Source organism: Saccopteryx leptura, chromosome 12 (assembly GCF_036850995.1).
Source record: "Saccopteryx leptura isolate mSacLep1 chromosome 12, mSacLep1_pri_phased_curated, whole genome shotgun sequence".
In the NCBI taxonomy this organism is placed as follows: Eukaryota; Metazoa; Chordata; class Mammalia; order Chiroptera; family Emballonuridae; genus Saccopteryx; species Saccopteryx leptura.
This window is the reverse complement of record NC_089514.1, coordinates 3,677,206-3,697,681: the sequence shown is the minus strand read 5'-3', so window position 1 is coordinate 3,697,681 and position 20,476 is coordinate 3,677,206. Positions and strand designations below refer to the sequence as shown.

General features: G+C 44.5%; 1 protein-coding gene across 6 annotated transcripts in view; it reads right to left on the bottom strand.

Annotated features, from left to right (window-relative positions):
* Positions 1-8,099, bottom strand: part of VSTM2A (V-set and transmembrane domain containing 2A) — a 28,659-nt gene extending 20,560 nt beyond the window's left edge. For 5 of the 6 annotated variants that reach the window (XM_066354184.1, XM_066354185.1, XM_066354189.1 and 2 more), the window contains exons 1-4: positions 8,001-8,099; positions 5,934-6,100; positions 4,851-4,901; positions 1,432-1,768 (exon numbers count right to left, since the gene is read on the bottom strand). In XM_066354184.1, coding sequence (XP_066210281.1) covers positions 1,432-1,768; positions 4,851-4,901; positions 5,934-6,100; positions 8,001-8,079 — 634 coding nt within the window. In that variant the 5' untranslated portion in view covers positions 8,080-8,099. Of the gene's footprint in view, positions 1-1,431; positions 1,769-4,850; positions 4,902-5,933; positions 6,101-6,388; positions 6,475-8,000 lie in introns of those variants that run through there. The other variant, XM_066354188.1, reaches the window with a different exon arrangement.
* Between the last annotated feature and the right edge of the window lie 12,377 nt (positions 8,100-20,476).

Sequence of the window (20,476 nt, the reverse complement as noted above, 5' to 3'; positions counted from 1 at the left end):
AAGGGCAGATGTATGTGCGTGTCCTATAAAGGTCTATGCATACATGTAAGTATCTACATACACACATATGCATATACACACAGACGTATGGTTTTCTTCTTTAATTGGAGAAACAGAAGAGACAACAAAGAGGAAAATGAGGCAGAGCCACGCAAACTGAGCTTTAGCGAGGGCAAGTCACACATTCATCCAACCGACGTAAATCGTCAACCGCCGGGGGCCAGGCATGCGGAGATGGCTGCCCACCTCCATTCGAGGGCGGTGCCGACTCACAGGGACCCTCAGTCAAGCTCTGTACAAACACACCCGCCCGCACGTGGAGCGTGAGGAGGACACCTTGGCTGGCGCTCATTATTTTAAAAGTATGGTTCACAGGAAAGGATTTAACGATATATCTAAGGTAAGATATAAATAGAAATATATATAGTTATAGTTACATAGCCAATAATTAATCCTGATGAAATGACCAGATTTAAAAAAAAAATTCAAGAGCTAGAGAGACCTGGAAAGTTAGCAATGCAATCTTTCCATGACCAACACTAGGAGTAATAATGTTTCGGTGACAAACCAGGAAGGGGAACAACTAACTGAAAGAACGATAACGTGGTGTCACGCCCCCTCAGTCCCACGGGGTCACCTCCAGTGTTGGAGTGACCTGCGGACGGTTCGCTCCTCCCTGCTCTTTCCGAAAAGCCTCCACCCCACACCCCACATCCCAGTCGGGACTTCAATGAGTTCCCCTTGGCGCAACGATGGCAGAAATCAACGCTATTCAGAACAGCTTTAACTTGCACAGCTGGCTTTGGAAATGTGTGACTAAGCTTCTAAATTGGCACCGAAGGCGCGCGTTTACAGGAGCTGCCTTATCTCGGGGCCACTTCCTGCCATTACCATCACTGCCACCGCCACCGTCATCACCGGCAGCTGATGTTTCTCCTTCCGAATCAAAAGCCTTTGCCAAGGAGCCCTGCTCCAAGCTACGGGGGTCACGGAACACGTGTGTGTCTCTCTCATTTACATTTTGGGGAAGGTAAAGCCTCCTAATTTGGGTCATTATCGATACAACAATCTGTAGAGAAAGTGATCGTGCATTGATAATGCCACGGACATAACCCGGTTTATTGTTTTTTATAATGTGTAAATACAGAAGGTAAAAAACAAACAAACAAAAAAACCCTCAAAAAAACAGTCCAGCTCAGACATTCCCCCTGGACATCAAAGCCCTGCCAGTGACTAACAGGGCAGGTGACAATCCTCTGTGAAGGCCCCTCGGACTCCCTGGGTCTCATCCCAGCATTCCTGCCGCTGACCTGGGCCTCCACTGTGACTAAGCGTCATGCACACATCTGTCTACCCTACGAGACCCGCCGTCCTGTCCTGGGGAGGCTGCGTGAGCGCTAAACCAAAGAGGCTCAAAACGGGTTTCCATACCTGATTGCGGACTTTGCTTGGGGATTTTGGCTACCGCTTGAGGGCTGGAGGTGGAGGGCATTCGCTGGTTGGCCGAGCCGTGGACGCTGCTGGGGGCGGCCGCGGACACGTTCTTCCGAGGCTTCATATCCTGCAGCCACATGGGCGAGGCCTCGAAGGCCTGCATCCTCCGCGCGTGGCTGTTGGCGTTGACTTTTAGGTAGGCCTGCGCCTTGTGTTCCTGAAGCTCTCCGTAATTGGCATCGGTCACCCGGCACTCGTACAAGCCTTCGTCCTTTTTCCTCACTTTGGAAATCTGAAGCTTGTGGGAGATGTCATTGCCTTGGACTTTCACTGTCTGAAAAATTGCAGGTCAAGAAAAAAAAAAAAGTCTACATCAAATGACTGTGGTCCCATACACTGTGTCCCGAGTTCGCTCATGTTGGAAAAACAGCCAGAGTCAGAGAGCTCCTTCTGGAGTCAGCGGTGAAATCCCAGGACTGATTTATCCTAGTCTACCTCAACTGGCTTCACCAGTCATGGGATAATTAGTTCAATCCGGCCAGCACCAGATTCCCCGGGGCCCCATAGGGTCACCGTTTCCCAGGGTCTGGGAACCAGCTCTGCCCCCTTTCCAGGCATGGGGATGGCTTCTGATTGGTTAGCTCAGCTGAATGAGGCATGAGCCTACTGAGGTCAAGTCTAGAGTTTACACAGTCTCTTTCCTTGACTTTGAGCTCCAACTCGGAGCGATCACAAAAGTATGTCGTGGGTGGTTGTGACCAACAACGAGTTTAACTGAGAGCGTGCGTCGGAACGATGGTTTAAAGTACTGACAGAATAGATTTGGATAGTAGAGATTTTTCTTCTCAACTCTTTGGTACATTCTGACCTATCGTCACAGGTGCCGTGGCTCAGGGTGCAAGTCAGTATCACCTGAAGTCTTGTGGCTCACTGTACCCACCCTTCTGTGCTTTTGGGAACTGTAACACTGCGTTGATTTTCAAAATTGAAATGGGTTCTCTTGTTTTCTCTAATAATTTTTAAGCTAGATTAATAGCCAGATTATATATATATATATGTAGTTATGTATAATATATAAAATTCTATATGATATGTAGCATATATCCTTAAGCATCTTTGTCAACACAGATAGATTTGATATACATTATATATTATTCATGTGTGACTGCATGATGGTGAAGTTTATAAGACATTCAGGATTTGAAGATTTGGATGATTTTGAAAGAGAAAAGAGGTGAAGGAGACAGACATTTATTCTGCTACTGACTATTACACTTTCAAATGGCCATAAATAATTAAGAAGATTTAGGAACTGGTCATCTGTTTTTTACATATAGAGATAAGCATATATATGTATGTTTATAAAAAAATTACATATCTAGTAATACTATAAAAATAATAGAAACTAATAGCTTCAACTATATTCTCAGTTGCGTCTCCTAATAAATCTGAATACTTATTATTATTATCCCACTTTACAGTAGAGCAAACTGAGGCTTAGGGGCTGTGGGTTGGTGATTCTCAACATTGACTGCACATTAGAATCTTTTTTTTTTTTTGTATTTTTCTGAAGCTGGAAACGGGGAGAGACAGTCAGACAGACTCCCGCATGCGCCCGACCAGGATCCACTCGGCACGCCCACCAGGGGTGACGCTCTGCCCACCAGGGGGCAATGCTCTGCCCCTCCGGGGCGTCACTCTGCTGCGACCAGAGCCACTCTAGCGCCTGGGGCAGAGGCCACAGAGCCATCCCCAGCGCCCGGGCCATCTTTGCTCCAATGGAGCCTTGGCTGTGGGAGGGGAAGAGAGAGACAGAGAGGAAGGAGGGGGGGGGGTGGAGAAGCAAATAGGCACCTCTCCTATGTGCCCTGGCCGGGAATCGAACCCAGGTCCCCCGCATGCCAGGCCGACGCTCTACCGCTGAGCCAACTGGCCAGGGCCATAGAATCTTTTGAGGAACTATTTTTCTTCTGACTCCACACGCCAAGTGAGAGAAAACGCTCTCACTTGGATTAATGCGGACACACATGGCCTCTCCAGGGGGCAGAGCTCAGACTGGAACTTTAAGAAAGTACTCCTGGAAATCTTAAGCAAACCACTGCTGGTTTAGGACAAATATTCAAGGTCACACAGTGGGTAAACTGGGACCAGATTATTTCCTGTCTCAGTTGGTGTCTAGAACTCGCCAGTTTACTAGATTATATGAACTATCCGCACAGAGAGCGTTGTTAGCAGTTGTATCCATGATGATGTATCTGATTGTATCGCTTCCCTAGGTCAGGGTGTGGGAGGCTGTTTTCATTGGTCTTTGGAAGCGTGGCAGGTGAAGAGAGAAAGATGACTCATCAATAAGCAATCTATCCGATTACACATGTGCGTGAAAACGAAAGTATTTAAGAAACATATTGTTAACAGTTGATCTTACCAATCAAGCTTCCCTGGCACTGTCTGAAAACAAGTTTCTGTGAGATCAGATTCATTGGATTGAAATATATTCCCAGAGTTAGTGAGTTTATGAATATAAATTAGAGTTTCTGCTTTATATTTTAGTTTTGCTTGGTATTTTCTTCCATTTTGAGATTATACATTCAGAGGATAGAATTGGATTCTATGTGTGTAAGCTATATATGTGTGCACATTTAGTTGTGATATAACTCCAATATTATACCCTAATATGGTATTGTAAAAACCTCAGGCCATTGGATTTTTTAGATTCCATATACATATAATAGATATGCTTAGCAGATCTCCTTTCTTAATTATATAATGATTTCACTTATAGAATGATTTTTATGTGGCTTCATTTGAGGTAGAGTAAAGAAAAAAGTAAAATTTTCTTTTTTTTTTTTCTGACTTCACACACTTTATGAAAAGTAATAACCAGTCGAGTAGAGAAACACATCTCTACATTTTCAATAGGTTAACCTTTTCCAGTTATATTTATATTTGGCTTCTGGTTTTATATTTGTATGATTTCGTCGGTTAGTGTTGACTTTCTACTTAAGGGTAATTATCTGCAGGGTTTTGAATGGATGGCGGCATCGCAGCCCTTTATGCTCACAGTTATGTAACCGTTAGACAGGGAAAAAAAGGTGTCACACATCTCTTGTGATAGCAGACTGATTCTCTAGGTAACTTTAAATATTTATGTGATTGAAAGAAATAATTTCATTGTACCAGCTCTAAATTGGTTTTCATTTCTCTGCACTCAGTGAGGTAAGAAACAGACACTGGCTCTCCTCCTATGCTTGCAAATTTGCAAACCCCCCCCCCCCCTCGCCCCGCCGCCCCGCCCCGGGACAAGTGAAAAGGTTTACCGACAGGATAATAAATACATTAGGAACCTAAAATGCACTGGTTTCCCCCGCGGGCCCGCCTGGCACGCGCCCCCTGCCGGCCGTCCCCGGGATACTCACACTGATCTTGGTCCCGTCGTTGTCCGGGTCTCGGTCGGGCAGGAGCTCCACCTGCGGGAGAAGGAGGCGAACGCTCAGCCTGGGCACCCGGGCGGCCCCAGCCCGGGCCCACAGCGCGGACCTGGTCGCCGCTGAAGCCTTTCAGTGGCGGGGGCTGATCGGCGAAGAGACCAGGGGCTCGGCCCCAGCTGGGCTGGCGAGGCCGCGGCTCCCACCGCGCTGCTCCGACGCGTCCCGGACGCACGATACCGGGGAGGAAGGGAGGGACGCGGGGCGGGTGGAAGTTTGTGGCGACGAGACTCTGCGTCTTTGCCCGGACTGCGTCACCTTCCTGGGGTCTCAAGGACCCGTCTGCCGCCTCCTTTGCTGAACTGTCTCCAATCTGCGCTCAGACCCCCTTTTCCTTCCGTCTCCCCCCTTCCCTTTTCCTCTCCTCCTCCTACTCCTCCTCCCTCTCTCTATCCCCCCTCCCCGCACTCCCACCCTTCTCTCGTCTATTCTCCCGCGGCCTCTGGTCCCCTCCTTCACTCCCTGCTCGCCCCTTTCTCCTCCACCCGCCCTCTCCTCTCTCCTCCCATTCCTTTCCCCTCGCCTCTCCTTCCCCCTCCTTCTTTCTCTTCCCCCTCCTCCTTTTCTCTCGCCCCTCCCCCCTTCTGTCTCTCCAGTCTCACTCATCTCTTCTGCCAACTGCAGACATGGGGACAGGATGGAGACAACCACAGAATTACGGCCTCCCCCCCCCCCCAGTCCGGGAGACGGGACAACGAGTGTCCCGCGATGGATCCACACTGTCGTGCCACCACGGACACCTTGACAATAACTAGTACTAACAGGAGGAGGCCATTCCCAGTGTTCACCAGAAAGACTCAGGAGCCTTCTCTTTGCAAACTGGAGTCCCCCAGGACACAGCCCTGGCGTCCCTGGGCCTCCTCACTCAGGCCAAGAGAGACGACGATTCCCAAGGGGTGCGCCCAGGCACCGTCTTGGGCCGCGGACCCCTGGCTGGACACCCAGAGGCCGCAGGGAGTGAGAGGGACAGACAGACCCAGGCGGCGCGCGGCCCACGCGACTCGAGTCCGCTACCTGCGCGCCGGCCACCTCGGCCGCGGGCTCCAGGTCCTCGGGACCGCGCAGGAACCACCACTGGATCTCTAGGTACACCGACGCCGAGCCGCTCTGGAAGGCGCACGACATCTCCACATTCTGCCCCTCGGTCGCGGTCACGTTGCGCGGAAACTCGGTAAATTTAGCTGTAAAACAGAAACACACCCTTTTTAGCATCTCCACACCGGGCTGGCCAGCTCTCTTTCCTTGAGAGATCGGACTGGGAGGGGGGGAAATCAAGAACAAAACCCCCTCTATGACATCCTGACTTTGCCCTGTCCCTCCCCTCCCCCCCTTGCCTCTCAGCCGTCCTATTTTTGGTATCATTCCTAAATCACTTTGTTGCCGATCAAGTCTGGATACTGGGAAGCCTAACACGCCTGCCAATCACTCCCCCTGCTAGTCAGGCTGCTCAGTGAGAAGCCAAAACAAACCTTTCGGTCAGATTGCAGCAGTTCCCCCAAATTAACCGAGGGATTCATGGAGGTGCATTTTAGACAAATTGATATGTCAAGTTGATACGTGAGGACAGCCTCTTGCCTCCAAGTTTCTAAACAATCTATGGTCGCTGGATGGTTCACGTTAAGAGAATGGATCATGATTACTCGTCCAAATGCACATTCCTGATGTATCAGAAACAATTAGCAATGGTGACTCAGAGGCACTGACACAAGCCGCTCACTTTCTAAGCTGTACAAACATCTCTTTCTCTCCAAATGCCCCTTCCTAATTATACCCAGTCAAGCCACTGTATTGCACGCCCTGCACCATGGGGTGGAAGCACCACACACCTGGACTCGGCTCAGGTTCACGGTTGTTGTGAAGTCACCAGGGAGATTTACTCTCAGTCTTTTCATTACCAGCCTTGACCCTGCTCGTTTGCAAGATTCATGGGATCAGGGCAAAACTCGCAGAGATGAAGAGATGCTGCCTTTCTTTAACATGGAATGCTTTGGATGGTTGGTCTTATTTTAGCTGAGGGACACTTTGGGAAGGAAGAGCTGATGGTTTCCCAAAAGTAGTGTCAGAGGGACCTATGGCTGGCAGCTGTGCACAGATATGGTGCACACTTACGGAGAGGAGGGCCCAGGGCTGCAGGGCTGGCTCGGGGGGGGGGGTGGTGGTGGTGGTGGATGCACCCCCCCCACACACACTTTTTAAGGAGAGACACAGCAGCAGCGGCCCTTTTCACCATTGCATGAAATCCCAGATGCTCTCTCCACTGAAACAGAACTGCGTTTAGAGCCAAAGCAAATGGGAGGCGTGCAGAAGGCACGCTGATGCGAAAATGACTTTTTTTGTTTTTGTTTTTTGTGGGGTTTTTTTTTTGGTTCCCGCGGGAAGGAGGCGGCGGCATCGCTGCTTCCGAGGGGATGCGGTCTTCTGGCCGCAGAGATGAGATCTGTTCATGGTGCTGAACCGAGCGCCGCAGCCTTGCGAAGTCGGAGCAACTGGGTTCAGCCGGCTGCCGCCGCTGGGCATGCAAGCCGTGCCTTTCTCTCTGGGGTCCTCGGAGGAGCCTGTCCTCAGATAAACACACATGCAAACCGAGTCACACGGACCCCCCCCGCCCGTCTCTCCCCCCCCCCCCCCCCCCCCCGCACACAGCAGGAACTCTAAACCCGTTCTGCCTCCATGGAGCCGGGGGACTGGCCGCGGAGAGTCCCTGTTTGTTCGCGATGATTATGTATGCATGAGTGGTTACCCTATGCACGCACACAGGAGACACACGCGCGCACACACGCACACGCGCGCGCACACACACACACACACACACACACACACCTGTGTTTCTGCTCACCGAGCTACCTACCTCACTGTCAGACACCGAATAGATATGCTCTCAAATCTAGCATGCCGACTATTCAATCAACTTTAAAGAAAAATACCGAAACAGAAGACTATTCCACTGTTACTTGCTAGGAATCTCACATCTGCCTGGACACACACACACGCGCGCACACACACACACGCGCACACACACACACACACACACACACGACGCAAGCAAATGTACATTTATTTGCCAAACGAGCCCAGACTTACCTTGAGAAGAAAGCCCTTGCTGCATACAGAAAACAGAAAAGAAGACAAATCCAACATACGCCAAAAAGATCCCCATCATTCCAAGGAAAAAAAAATGGGGGGGGGAGGGAGGAGGGCTCACATCAGTGTAGCCAAGAGCCAAAAAAAAAAAAAAAAAAAAAAAAGCCCTAAAATAAAGGAATGCACCCGTGTCCGTGTCCGAGGCTGTCTCAGAGCCCCGGGCGCGACACCGCGAACATCCCGCAGCCGGTGGGCGGCCGGGGCTCGGCGAGCCGGGGAGCGCGGAGCCCGCGGGCAGCGCCGGACCGTCTCCGCCGCCTGCTTGCTGCGTCCCGCGCCCCGGCGGCTCGGCCCACGTCAGCCGCGGCTCGGGCTGGCGTGATCACTGCCCTCCCTCCACGCCGCGCCAGCCCGGGAAGTGAGGAGTGGGCCGGGGCGGGCGGAGGACCTCGCCGGGCTCGCCGCGCCGCAACTTTTCCCTCTAATGGCTGCGATGATGCTTTTAACCCCGTGCGCGCCGGGCCGCCCCGCACCCGCCGGGAGCTCGGCCGCGCGGCCCGCGTTCCGAGAGGCGCGGGGCTCGGCGTTCCGCCTCCGGCTGGCTCCCTTTCCGCAGAGCCCCAAAGCGTCTGCTCTGTCCCCCCTAGTTCGCTCCTCTCCCGCCTGCCCGGGTCGATGGATTCTTCCCGGCCTCGGCGCGCTGGGCGCTTAGGAGGACAATAAATACAGTGGCAGGATTGTGGCGCAGCGCGCTGGGGGCGGGGGCGCGGGCGGGGGGGCAGGGGCTCCAGACTGGAGGTGGAAGTTGGGGCGTCTTGGAGAGGGGCGCGGGCGGGGGGCAGGGGCTCCAGGCTGGAGGAGGAAGTTGGGGCGTCTTGGAGAGGGGCGGGGGGCAGGGGGGCAGGGGCTCCAGACTGGAGGAGGAAGTTGGGGCGTCTTGGAGAGGGGCGGGGGGCAGGGGGTGAAAGAGAAGACGGCTTTGGGGCGACCAACACAGCCATTGGAGGGACCTGTCGCTTAACCAGTTGTTAACCGCCCCAACTAGAAGGATCACACGCTATTATTTCCCGCGAGGGCGCGCCGGCAGGCACTGGACCACTCACTGCACCTGGCTAAGTGGAGAAGACGAAAAGTCAGTCCGAAAAGTCACGTACCACCGAGAGAATTTTCCAGAAAGAAAAGCCCACCTTACCACGTTTACTTTTATTTATTCTTAAAATTTGTACACCCTCATAGCCACTGCCTTCTTCACCTCCTCCATCTCAAGCGCATTTTGGAGGGGGGAGGGGTTTTAAGGGCCGTGAAGGTCCTCATTGCATGATTTGTTTTGTTTATTTGCTTTGCTTTTTTTTTTCTTTTTGCCTAACTGTTATGCATCATTAAATGTTCCCTAGGATGATGTGAATAAAGAATGTTGTTTTAAGGAACAAAAAGTAACCGTTAAGTTTTAGAATTGGGAACAAATTTAGTTATCCGCCCTGGAGAAGCTTTGAGATGTATATTCTATCTCTTATTAAGAATGAAAAATACAGTGTACATCACATTAAAGATCCTGTTTGTCCTTGTGAAGTCCTACCATTAGCGATTTTAAATCTTTTAAACAAAATTACAATTATTTGCTATCTAAAGCCGAGGACCAGCTATTTTATTCCCCTTATCATTTCTATCAGTATCACAAATCTTCAATATTATTTGGGGAATATGACTCAGTTTTAACAATCTGGTAAGGAAACCAGTGTAGTAAAATGTATTTTCATTTTACTTTTGAGAAATGTGTAGTTGGCTAATTCCTTCACTGACTAGGAAAAATTAACCTTAGCATCGCTGTTGGAGTTTTAAACCACTGTCTACTGCTGAATGGGGGAGTAACGTTGAGGATCAGAAAACAAAGTCACAATAACTTCCAAGCAATATCATCCATTTTTATAAAGCCGTATTGAGCTTTCACTGTGGGCAGAGTCAGAATAGAACATTTGGAGCTGTTTCACATCGGTTCATGTTTAGGCCAACAGCATCTTTCGGCCCTGAGCCAAGGATCCTGAAACATGTCACTCCAGAAACACAAGTCTCTTTATGCCCAAATACACTCCCGTGGATACTGTGTTCAGAATATAGAAACAAACCCAAATTGATACATCTACCCCACGCTACACATTATTTGGGAAATAAAACTTTCCAGGTGGTAGACCCTCCGGCCTTAAATTTTATGCCAAACTGGAGATGCTCAGCGTTCACCACAAGGCTGAGCATTCCACGTACACATGTGTTCATATGTTCTGAGCGTGACCTGACTTCAAGGCGATCCGCTGTGGGAAGACGTTCCAGCAGAAAGAAAAGGGCATTGGACAACAGGGACCACAGGATGGCGGTGACCGGAGGGAGGTGGGGGAGGGGCAGTAGAGGGTAAAGAGGGTCAAATATACGGTGACAGAAGGTGCTTTGACTTTGGGTGGTAGACGCACAATGCTAAATATAGATCACGTATCATAGAAATGCACACTAGAAACCTATATAACTTATTAGTCAGTGTCAACCCAACAAATTTAATTTAAAAGTAAAAAAATAAAATAAGAAAAGTGGTAGCCGTAATCAAAGGGCATCTATTTGAAACAAGGGGGAGCTCTGAGTTATTTTAGCAAAGCATTTCGCTTGCTTTTAAGGGGAACCTGATCACTGTCACTGTAAAAAAAAGTAAAAAAAAAAAAAGTTTAAAATGTGAAAACTAAAGTGTTAGGAAAGCTATTATAGCACCAACAAACCATCAAACACTTTAAAGAGAAAGTCACAACATTAAAACAAGAAGAAGAAGAGAAAGAAGGAAGAAAGGAACAGATGAAGGGAGGGAAGGAGGGAGGGTGGGAGGGTTGGAAAAAGATTTATGTTCCTTTTCTTATGAAAAATACCTGTTAGATATTTATTTTAGTTCCAGTTTTGCCAATGTAGACCGAAAAAATTTATCTTAAATACCATCTGTTGTATCGTCTCTAGGGCTGTAAATCGTGCTGGGAAACACTCACATTATCTCCTTCAGAGCAGTAGCCTCATTTGAGACAAAACATCTCTCGATTAACAGTTTGAAGTGATAAAAAATTTAATTAAACAGTAAACATATCCAGTATATCAAATGACACAGTTCTGAGACAACGTCCCATTATTTTAACTAAATCTTTGTAGAACGCTCTGTTCTCCTACAAGATTGGCAGTTGCTTGTTAGGAAAGACAAGTTGTTTGCACCCATCTGTGGCTTCCTGCCCATCTCTCGTCCCCGAGATGATGGCTGGTGCCTTAGTCTATAAAAATGACTGCACATTTCTTCTTCTTCTTCTTCTTCTTCTTCTTCTTCTTCTTCTTCTTCTTCTTCTTCTTTTTTAAATAACCCATTTATGAACCAATGCTCCAAAAATAAAATTTTACAATCTTATTTTTTAAAATTGTTTTCTTGCCCTGGGAGCTAAGTTTTGGTCATTTTTTTTTTCTTTTTTAAAGTTTAAATTGCTTTATCACCACAGCTGTTTTTCCCTGCAATTTATAATAAAGAATGCTTACACATATATGCTCCTTCCTCGGGCATAAATAAATCGGTTGGAGTTCATTCCATGACCTTGTTTGGTGATATTTTATTTTAATTTTTTTGTTATATAAATACTACCTAAATTCATGGTTCAAACACTGGCCCCTCATGATGTTTGCAGCTGTGACATAAGTTTCAGAGCCATTGCCCACGCAGGGCTCTTCCAGGTCTATGATGACAGAGCAGCACATCATCCCTTTTTCCTAACAGGGCCTTAAACTTAGCGATCCATGTTTCACTCCCACAAGCTCATGATAGAATCGCTTTCTGTACCGCACTGTCGTAATCTGCTCTAAATCGGGGCGTAAGAGTCCAAGGTCAATTTTTCTGAATAATTGGAAGACACAAAATGAGGCATTTTCTTTACACAGCACCCTTAAAATTGAAAGTACCCGAGGAATTGGAAGAGAATCCTTCCGGTTCCAGAAGCATAGCTTCATTTCTTGACCTGCCCGGCAGGTGTCTCACGTGGGGGGGGGGGGGCAGTGGAGCTGCGCATGTGTTTCCGTCCACATAACGAGAGGCGCACCCCACTCGGTTCTCCGCACGATCTTTGTAGAAGATCCAAACTGCATAGGGCAGGCGATGAAGAGGAAGAGAGAAAGGAAAGGGGAAAAAGGCATAACAGAGAGAGAGAGAGAGAGAGAGAGAGAGAGAGAGAGGCCCAAATCTTTTCCAAAGCACGCTTTGAAAAACATCTTGACTTTAAAAGTGGATAGAAAGTGCCTTCCAGGACTTGTTAGGAAATCATGTTTATCACCAACAAAACGAAACAAAACTAAAAACTAAAAAACAAACAAACAAACAAACAAACAAAAAAAAAAAACTGCACAGGAGAAAATATTTTCAGAATCGAGGAAATTTTTAATCTGTCACCTCCTGAATGGATTTTTTTTCTCACTTGAGGAAACAAAAGAAAATATTACAGTCTTTAAATATGGAAACAGTAGCAATAATTCACACACAAAAAAACCTCACCTCTATATCAACTTAAAAAAACAAGAGTTCACCTCATGTAAAAAAAAAAAAAAAAAAAAGAAACAAGAGTCCAGAGAAAGTCACTAGCTTCTATCAACCAAAGACAAGCTTTCAAATTTCATTTTCCACTGGATCGTAGAAGCCCATGCTGTGGTAGTAGTTGGACTACTGGTATTCGCCACATGTCACATGTCACATTTTCAAAGATACGATCAGCTCAAGGACAAGATACCCACAGAATAAACTACACGAACAATAGCTCTTCCTTCACGTGCACACATAGAACGGATGGATTTTAGAGTGGAATGGAGTTTAGTAAGCAGTTAATCCAAACTGCTTATTCTGCATACGAGGGACTGAGCACTTGCTAGTAAACCGGTCACTTGTGACACAAAAACAAATCAAGAGTTTATTTCTTCAAGATCCTAAGACCTAAAAGCCTTAAAACCCAGGCGGAGGTTTAAATATTTAAAGGAGAACAGTGGAGCTTGTTTGGGCTCCTGGTTCTACAAGTTACACTGAAACAAGGAACCATTGAAAACGAAAGGAATTGTGCCCCCATTTTTTGTTACATACTAGCAAACAAATCTCTTAAAATTCTATACTCGGAGAATAGTCTTTAAATCTCCTCCACCCAACTTCTGGTTGACCCATATATTCTGTCTTAGAAAGTCAACAGTTCAGAGAGCCAGCATGACTGCTGGTCATTGGAAGTGGTCAAACATCTTGCGAGGCAAGGTGGCCCATCTGGACTCTAACTGGCCGCTCTATGGTTCCTGTCCATTTCAATCTTCCAGACAGTCTTTCTCTCTCTGTCTTTCTCCTTTTATACATGGCTAAAATGTAAATAACCTAGATCTAACTTGTAGTCCACGGAACGCTATGTGACTCCGTAATTGAAGTTCGCAAAGTTAGAACTCAAATTATTCATGAGGTCAAGTTCTGTTATTTTAAAACTCTAATGTCTGACCCAGAATTGACCTCTGAAAATGGCAAAGGGAAGCTTCACATTTTCTGTAAAAGTTAATATCACATTCTGCTTAGATGCCCTCTACAAAATTCATTGATCCTTACATACATTTTTTTCCCTCTTATGAGAGATTAAAATGTGCTTGGGGTCAAATTATAAGTTATGTCTGTTAATTTCTTTATTAGCAAAATAAAAGTTAACATGAATGTTATTGTGCCTGTCCCCTAGGAAAAAATCTATAGCAAGAAGCCAGGAAGTAAGAAACACTAAGGGTGTTGTAACCGAATCTACTCTCTCCGGAAAGTTTCAGTTTTTTTGTTTCAAAATGATGCTGTCATTAAAACTCAGGATTTGTGATGTTTATTAATTTTAATATATGCTTTTGTCACTAAAAATTTTGTGGGTTTTGTTAGACATGAATAACTATCTTTTATATCTATTTTTGAAGCACAGATAATCATTTGAAGAAAGAAAACCCCAAATAAATGGAATCTGCAGTTTTGGGTCGAGTCCCTGGTTCTTAGTCTGTATTTACAGTTTGAATGAAAGTAAATAACTTACAATAATGCTGCTGAAAAATCTTTCAAGCCACAAGGCAATTTATAAAACATTTTATTAACCTCACGTATTTAACTATACGTGTTTCTCAATTAGTGAGTGTTGCACATTGGGTTCAAGCTTCTCTGCCGCATTTATTAACTCTATGTCCTTAAGCAAGTGACTTGTCATCCCCAGATGTCACCCAGTTTTCCTGTAAATGGACAGTTGGTTCTATGGTTTGTAAGGACAATATCAATACAGTACGGTATGCTCAATAAAAGCTAAGTCTTATTTTTATTGTCATTTATCGTTATTAAAGATCTGAGGTTTGAAAGAAAAACTGGAGTGAGTTTAAAAGAGCAAGACTAAATGAAAACTATACCCAGACCTTGAAAGCTGTATTCATGAGATGTTGCAAGATGGAGACCAAGGTCATAGTACAAGTTCTATCATTGACCTGGCAGTGTTCTAGCATGGAGTTCTATCAAAGGGAAGGGCTTTGGACTGACTCTAGTATATGTGGGTGTCCCACCCACCCCCAAATAAAATAACCCAGATGTATTAATACATGGCTATTACATGACTCTGCATGGTCGCAAATTTAATTGGATTTAGTTTGACTAAAGTTCAGGGTCATAAAGTGATGAATAGAAAAGAAAAAACTATTTAAATCTTTTTTTTTTTTTTTGGACAGAGACAGAGAGAGAGTCAGAGAGAGGAACAGATAGGGACAGACAGGCAGGAAAAGAGAGAGATGAGAAGCATCAACTCTTTGTTGCAGCACCTTAGTTGTTCATTGATTGCTTTCTCATATGTGCCTTGACTGGGGGGACTACAGCAGAGCTAGTGACCCCTTGCTCAAGCTAGTGACCTTGAGCTCAAGCCAGTGACCTTTGGGCTCAAGCCAGCAATCATGGGATCATGTATATGATCCCATGCTCAAGCCAGCAACCCATGGGCGCTGTGGAGGTAGCTCCAATGGCTGGACTGAATCATTGATTAGTCTTTGTGATTGCTAAGGAGGGGCATCGAGGGATGACATTTAAGGAAACATGAGTACAGGAAACTGTACTTTGGAACAATGCTTTGAATTTAAGGAGAAAATACAAAGATAAAGGGGGTTCTTAGAATTTCGTGGGGACTTGTTCTGTATTTGGAGGGCTTGCCAATGAAAGTTGTGTTCATTCATCCATTTTGGGAATAGAGATGTGTGTGTGTGTGTGTGTGTGTGTGTGTGTGTGTGTGTGTGCCTCTGAAGAATTGAAGTTAATTATTTAGAGAGGACAGGTTTATTAATAATAATTCCATTTTGTTCAGAGTGATAAAATCTCTCAAATTGCAATGCCTTAGCGAGGCTGAACTTCACCTCTCTGTCACGTAAGCAACATCTGGAGGTCAGCGGTTCAGGCTCATCTTGGTCATCTGCTCTTGGAAACCTCAGAGAGGCAGAATGTGTCCTTGTCCTCATGGTCCAATATTGCCACAACTGTATTCCAGACAATAGCAAAGGAGAAAAGAAAGGAGAGACAGGAAGGGAGAGACACTTGGGACAGACAGTGCGCACTCTTCTCTTTCTGTTTTCAGTTACTTTTTAATTACAGTTTACAGTCAGTATTATTTTGTATTAGTTGCAGATGAATAACATAGTGGTAAGACAATCATATACGAAACTGTTCCCCTTGATATTTCCAATACCCACCTGGCACCATACACAGTTATTACAATATTATTGACTATATTCCCTATACTGTACTTTACATCCTCATGACTATTTTGTAGCTACCAGTTTCCACTTCTTAATCCCTTCATCGTTTTAACCCCTCTTCTCAACCCTCCCCTGGAAATCATTAGTCTGTTCTCTGAATCGTTGAGTCTATCTCAGTTTTGTTTATTTGTCTTGTTCTTTAGATTCCACATGTAAGTGAGATCATATGGTATTTTTCTTTCTCTGTCTGACTTATTTCACTTAGCACAATACCATCTAGGTCCATCCATGCTGTTGCAAATGGTAAGATTTCATTCTTTTATATGGGCCAAACCATTGCTGAGATGAATAATTGTTTAATATGAAGCAAAGCTGGTCTACTATTATTCTTATATCAAGAGATTTTAAAATATGTGTCAACATCAGTGATTAAAAGCACATGAAGAGACAAAGGCACAAAGACAACTCAGTGGAAAAAATAATTTCAACAAATGGTACTTCAATAATTAGAACTTTATATAAAATAATGAACCTAGACATACCCCTTATACTTTTCATAAAATTTATCTCCAAAAGGATAAGAGGCAAAAATGTAAAATGCAAAACTGTAAAACTTCTAGAAGAAAACATAGGGGAAAATAGATGTGACCTTGGCTTTTATGATGATTTCTTAGATACAATACCGAAAGCATAATCTATGAAAAAAATGTATAGTTAAGTTAGTAAAATTCAAAATTTTTTTCCTGTGAGAGACATTGTTCAGTGAATGAATAGACAGGCCACAGACTTGTAGAAAATATTTGAAAAACACATATTTGATAAAGGACTTATATCTTGAACATACAGAGAACACTTGAATCTTATCCATAAGCAAACAAACCAAATTAAAATATAGCAAAACATCTGAATACACATCTCAATCAAGAGTGAGGATATCTGAAGAGGACAATGCAAAGAGTATATGCGGATTGCAACTAAGCACAGGAAAGACACTCAGCATCTTGTCATTAGGAAAATGCACACTCAAATTATAGTCAGATACCACCACCTCTATTAAAACAGCTGAAATCCAACACCAAACCAAACCAAACCAAACCAAACAAAAACTAAGAATACCAACCACTGATGGAGTGCAGAGCAACAAGAACTCTCATTCGTTTCTTGTGGATATGCAATATGGTCCAACCACTTTAGAAGATGAGTTGGCAGTTCTTTTACAAAGCTATACTATACTATATCATCCTGCAATTATGGTACAAAAACGGGTGTGCAAAATGCTACCAGGAGCTTCATTCACAGTAGCTAGAAGCCACTAAAATATCTTGTAATAGGTGAATACAGGAACACATTGTAGGGCATCCATATAATAGGATACTCTCTAGCAGTAGAAAGAATGAACTAGCAATTCACGCAACAGCATGGATCGATCTTAAATACATGTTACTAAATAAAATCATTCAGTCTAAAAATGCTACATTCAGTATGATTCTAGTTATATGACAATCTTCAAACAGAACAATAGTTTCCAGGGGCTAAAAGGCTAGAAGAGTTGAATAGGTAAACATTAAGTAAAATGCTATGTTCATAACACCTTAAACACAATTTCTTTTCTTTTTGGGGGGTGGTGGTGATGGTGGTGATGGTGGCGGTGGTGAGTTATTCTGTATGATATTGTAATACTGGATACATAATATTATGATTGGGTGTTTGCTGAATGTGTATACATTTGTCAAAATTCATGAATTGTAACAAAGATGGTTTATTTTTGTATATGTAAGTTATACATCAGATGTCTATTTTAAAAGGCAACATATATATATTTTAGGAAGTTAGGAATTGATTGCTTATTGGGCCATTTTTTTGGCCATTCTTTAAGTTAAATCTCTCTGTTTTAGAGAATGTAGTACTCATTGCTTGGTTCCTATTTTTCAATCTTTGTCTTCAATACAATTTTGATGGCTCTTAAACATAAAAACACCATACACGTTCTCGGGACTTGATTTATCTTTCTAACAGCTGTTTTCCCCTGTAATCCCATAAACTCTGGGCTGAAGATTTGTAAATTTAGTTTAGAAAACGTATGATGCTTACAAGTTACTCTTATACCTATTTTTTTGCTCACATTCTAAAAGGATAATAAAACAAACATAAATTGTAGGAAAAAATTATTTAAGCTCTATAAAAACAGAAATAAAGGAAAGGCACAGTTCTCTGGAAAATGTGAGCTACATTAAGGGACCAAGACCCAAAGAAAAGAAGAAAAGAACTGAGAACACAGTCAGGGTCAGTCTGGAGCAAACGAGCACTCTAACATTCTTTTCAAATGTGCCTATTTCACCATCGACGTTCTGTGAATTAATTATTTGGAAACAATAGATGAAACAATAGATGAATCGATGTCTTTAGCCACCTACATGGAGACCCAGCTAGTCTCAAAAATGATCCTTCACCCTTCTTACTTATTTCAGAGACCAGAAGGTGATCCAGTTAGTTAGGGACTCACTAATGAATGCTCAACAGTGGCGTTGTTAGAATATAAATTAATTTTGATTTCTTGAATGTTAAAGAGATCTTCACATTTTTCTTCAGTGACGACAGTATGCCTAGGTAATATTTTATAATAGGCGAGAACAGACACTCGCACATGAAAACAGCCACTGCTAAAGTGAGTTTATTGCCTCGTTTCGATCTTTCTTCAGCAACCATATGGGCAATAACATACTTCCTCCATAAGACAAACCCATTCTTAGCAGGGACAGATAATTAAGGACAGTAAAACGGCTGAGTATATTCTTATCTTGATGTATACGGTGTTTGAAAATGGACTGGCCGTGCTTTCCAATCTATTTACTTGATGACTTCTAAAAATCCCTTCCTTCTGCGTGGGACTGGAACACAAATCTCAAAAAAGGTGGACAAAGGGACTCGATGGTCTTGTATCCCGGTGTCTTCTTGAATTAGGTTCCTAAGAATCACCGTCTTCACAAATCTAATACTCTTCCAACAGATGTTTTCATTCTTCTCTACCCACATCCCCGGTGACCCCGATCCACCTCCAGTCCTAGGCTAATTGAACTAATGGTTTCTGATGCTATTAGGAAACATGGCCGAATGAGATCTGTGTCATATGTTCAAACACCTCGCTCTCTGAGTCCCCATCCTTAAATTTCCTCCTTTTGTTCTCTGGCACATTCTTGCCGACACTTACCCCATCAGGACCTCCAATCCATTAGCCCGGTCACCTTTCCGTGGTCCGCCATCCTAATTAGCTCCTTATTTCTCTTCTTATGCGGCTTATATTTCATAATCCATACCATAATCAACTTGTGTCCTTTCTCCCTCGCCTGACAAGCTGACGCCCCACTGACAGAGTGGAACAGAGAGCCTCCCCACACTCCCTTGATTGAATCTACACACTCACCGGACTCTAGACTGAGGGTTTGTGTCTCATTGCTCTTTCAGTGGATTAAGTTTTTTGGGAATGCCCTTAACTAATGGCAATTCCTGCTCTCATGCCTGAATTCCGCCCTGCTCCTGCAACTCTGCCCTTCTTCAGTCAATCATAATTCCCCATTCTCTGCTGTGTCACCCCCAGGAGCATAGCAATACATCGAATAAACCCAGTATCCATCTTAAAAGAACCTTCTCTTGACTCCATGTTTCTCTCCAGCTAGGGTATTTTTTTGTTTGTTTGTTTGGCTACTGTTTTATATAAAAACATCTTCAGTGAGTGGTTTGTATTTGCTACTTCAACTTCTTTCTTTGAAAATTGTTTACTTTGAAACAATTTAACATTTCCCCCAAAGTTTCAAGTACAGGACAAGTGGCATTCTTCCTGAACCATTTGAGTGTACTTTGCTGACCGGAAGCCCAAGACTTCTGAATCCTGTAGTGTATATTTCTTGCAAGCTGAGCTTTTGCAAAATATCACATCAGTTCCAAGGACTTATTTGATCACCACACACCTATCTAGCTATTGATTCTCTCTCTCTCTCCATCTATCTATCTGATATCCTGTGTGACAGAATGAGCGGGATACATGTTAGAGTGTGTGCATTTGTTCATTTGCTCTTTCTTTACTGCTTGTATCTCTGGTGCTAAGATCCATAACTGGCACATAGTAGGTACTTAATAAAATTTTAAGCGATGGAAGTGAGCTTAAAATTGCAGACCAGGTTCCCAGGTGTTGGGGGGCCGGGGGCAAGTGCATCATTGGTGTTCTGTGACTTAATGCCAAGGAGAGTGAGGACCATTATGTGGGCAAAATGGACCTCCCACAAGAAGGAAAGGCCCCGATGGCCTCGGAGGCTAGAACAAGCATGGACAGAGGTAGACACAGCTCACGGTGTGAGTTGAGAAGCAGGAAACTGGAATAACATGAAACCAAATAACATATTTGCTGCAGGGGAGTTTTCCAGAGAGTGGCTGGTTTGCTTTAGAAGAGTAAAGAAAGCAATCTTTCAGACAACAATTTAAGGAAAAGCAGAAATCAGAGGATTAACAAATAATTCAAAAGACAAAGATTCCACTTCAGAATTGGAAGATAATCCAAAACAAAAAGTAAAGAAATATGCAACAGGCCCTGGCCGGTTGGCTCAGTGGTAGAGTGTCGGCCTGGCGTGTGGAGGTCCCGGGTTCGATTCCCGGCCAGGGCACACAGAAGAAGCGCCCATCTGCTTCTCCACCCCTCCCTCTCCTTCCTCTCTGTCTCT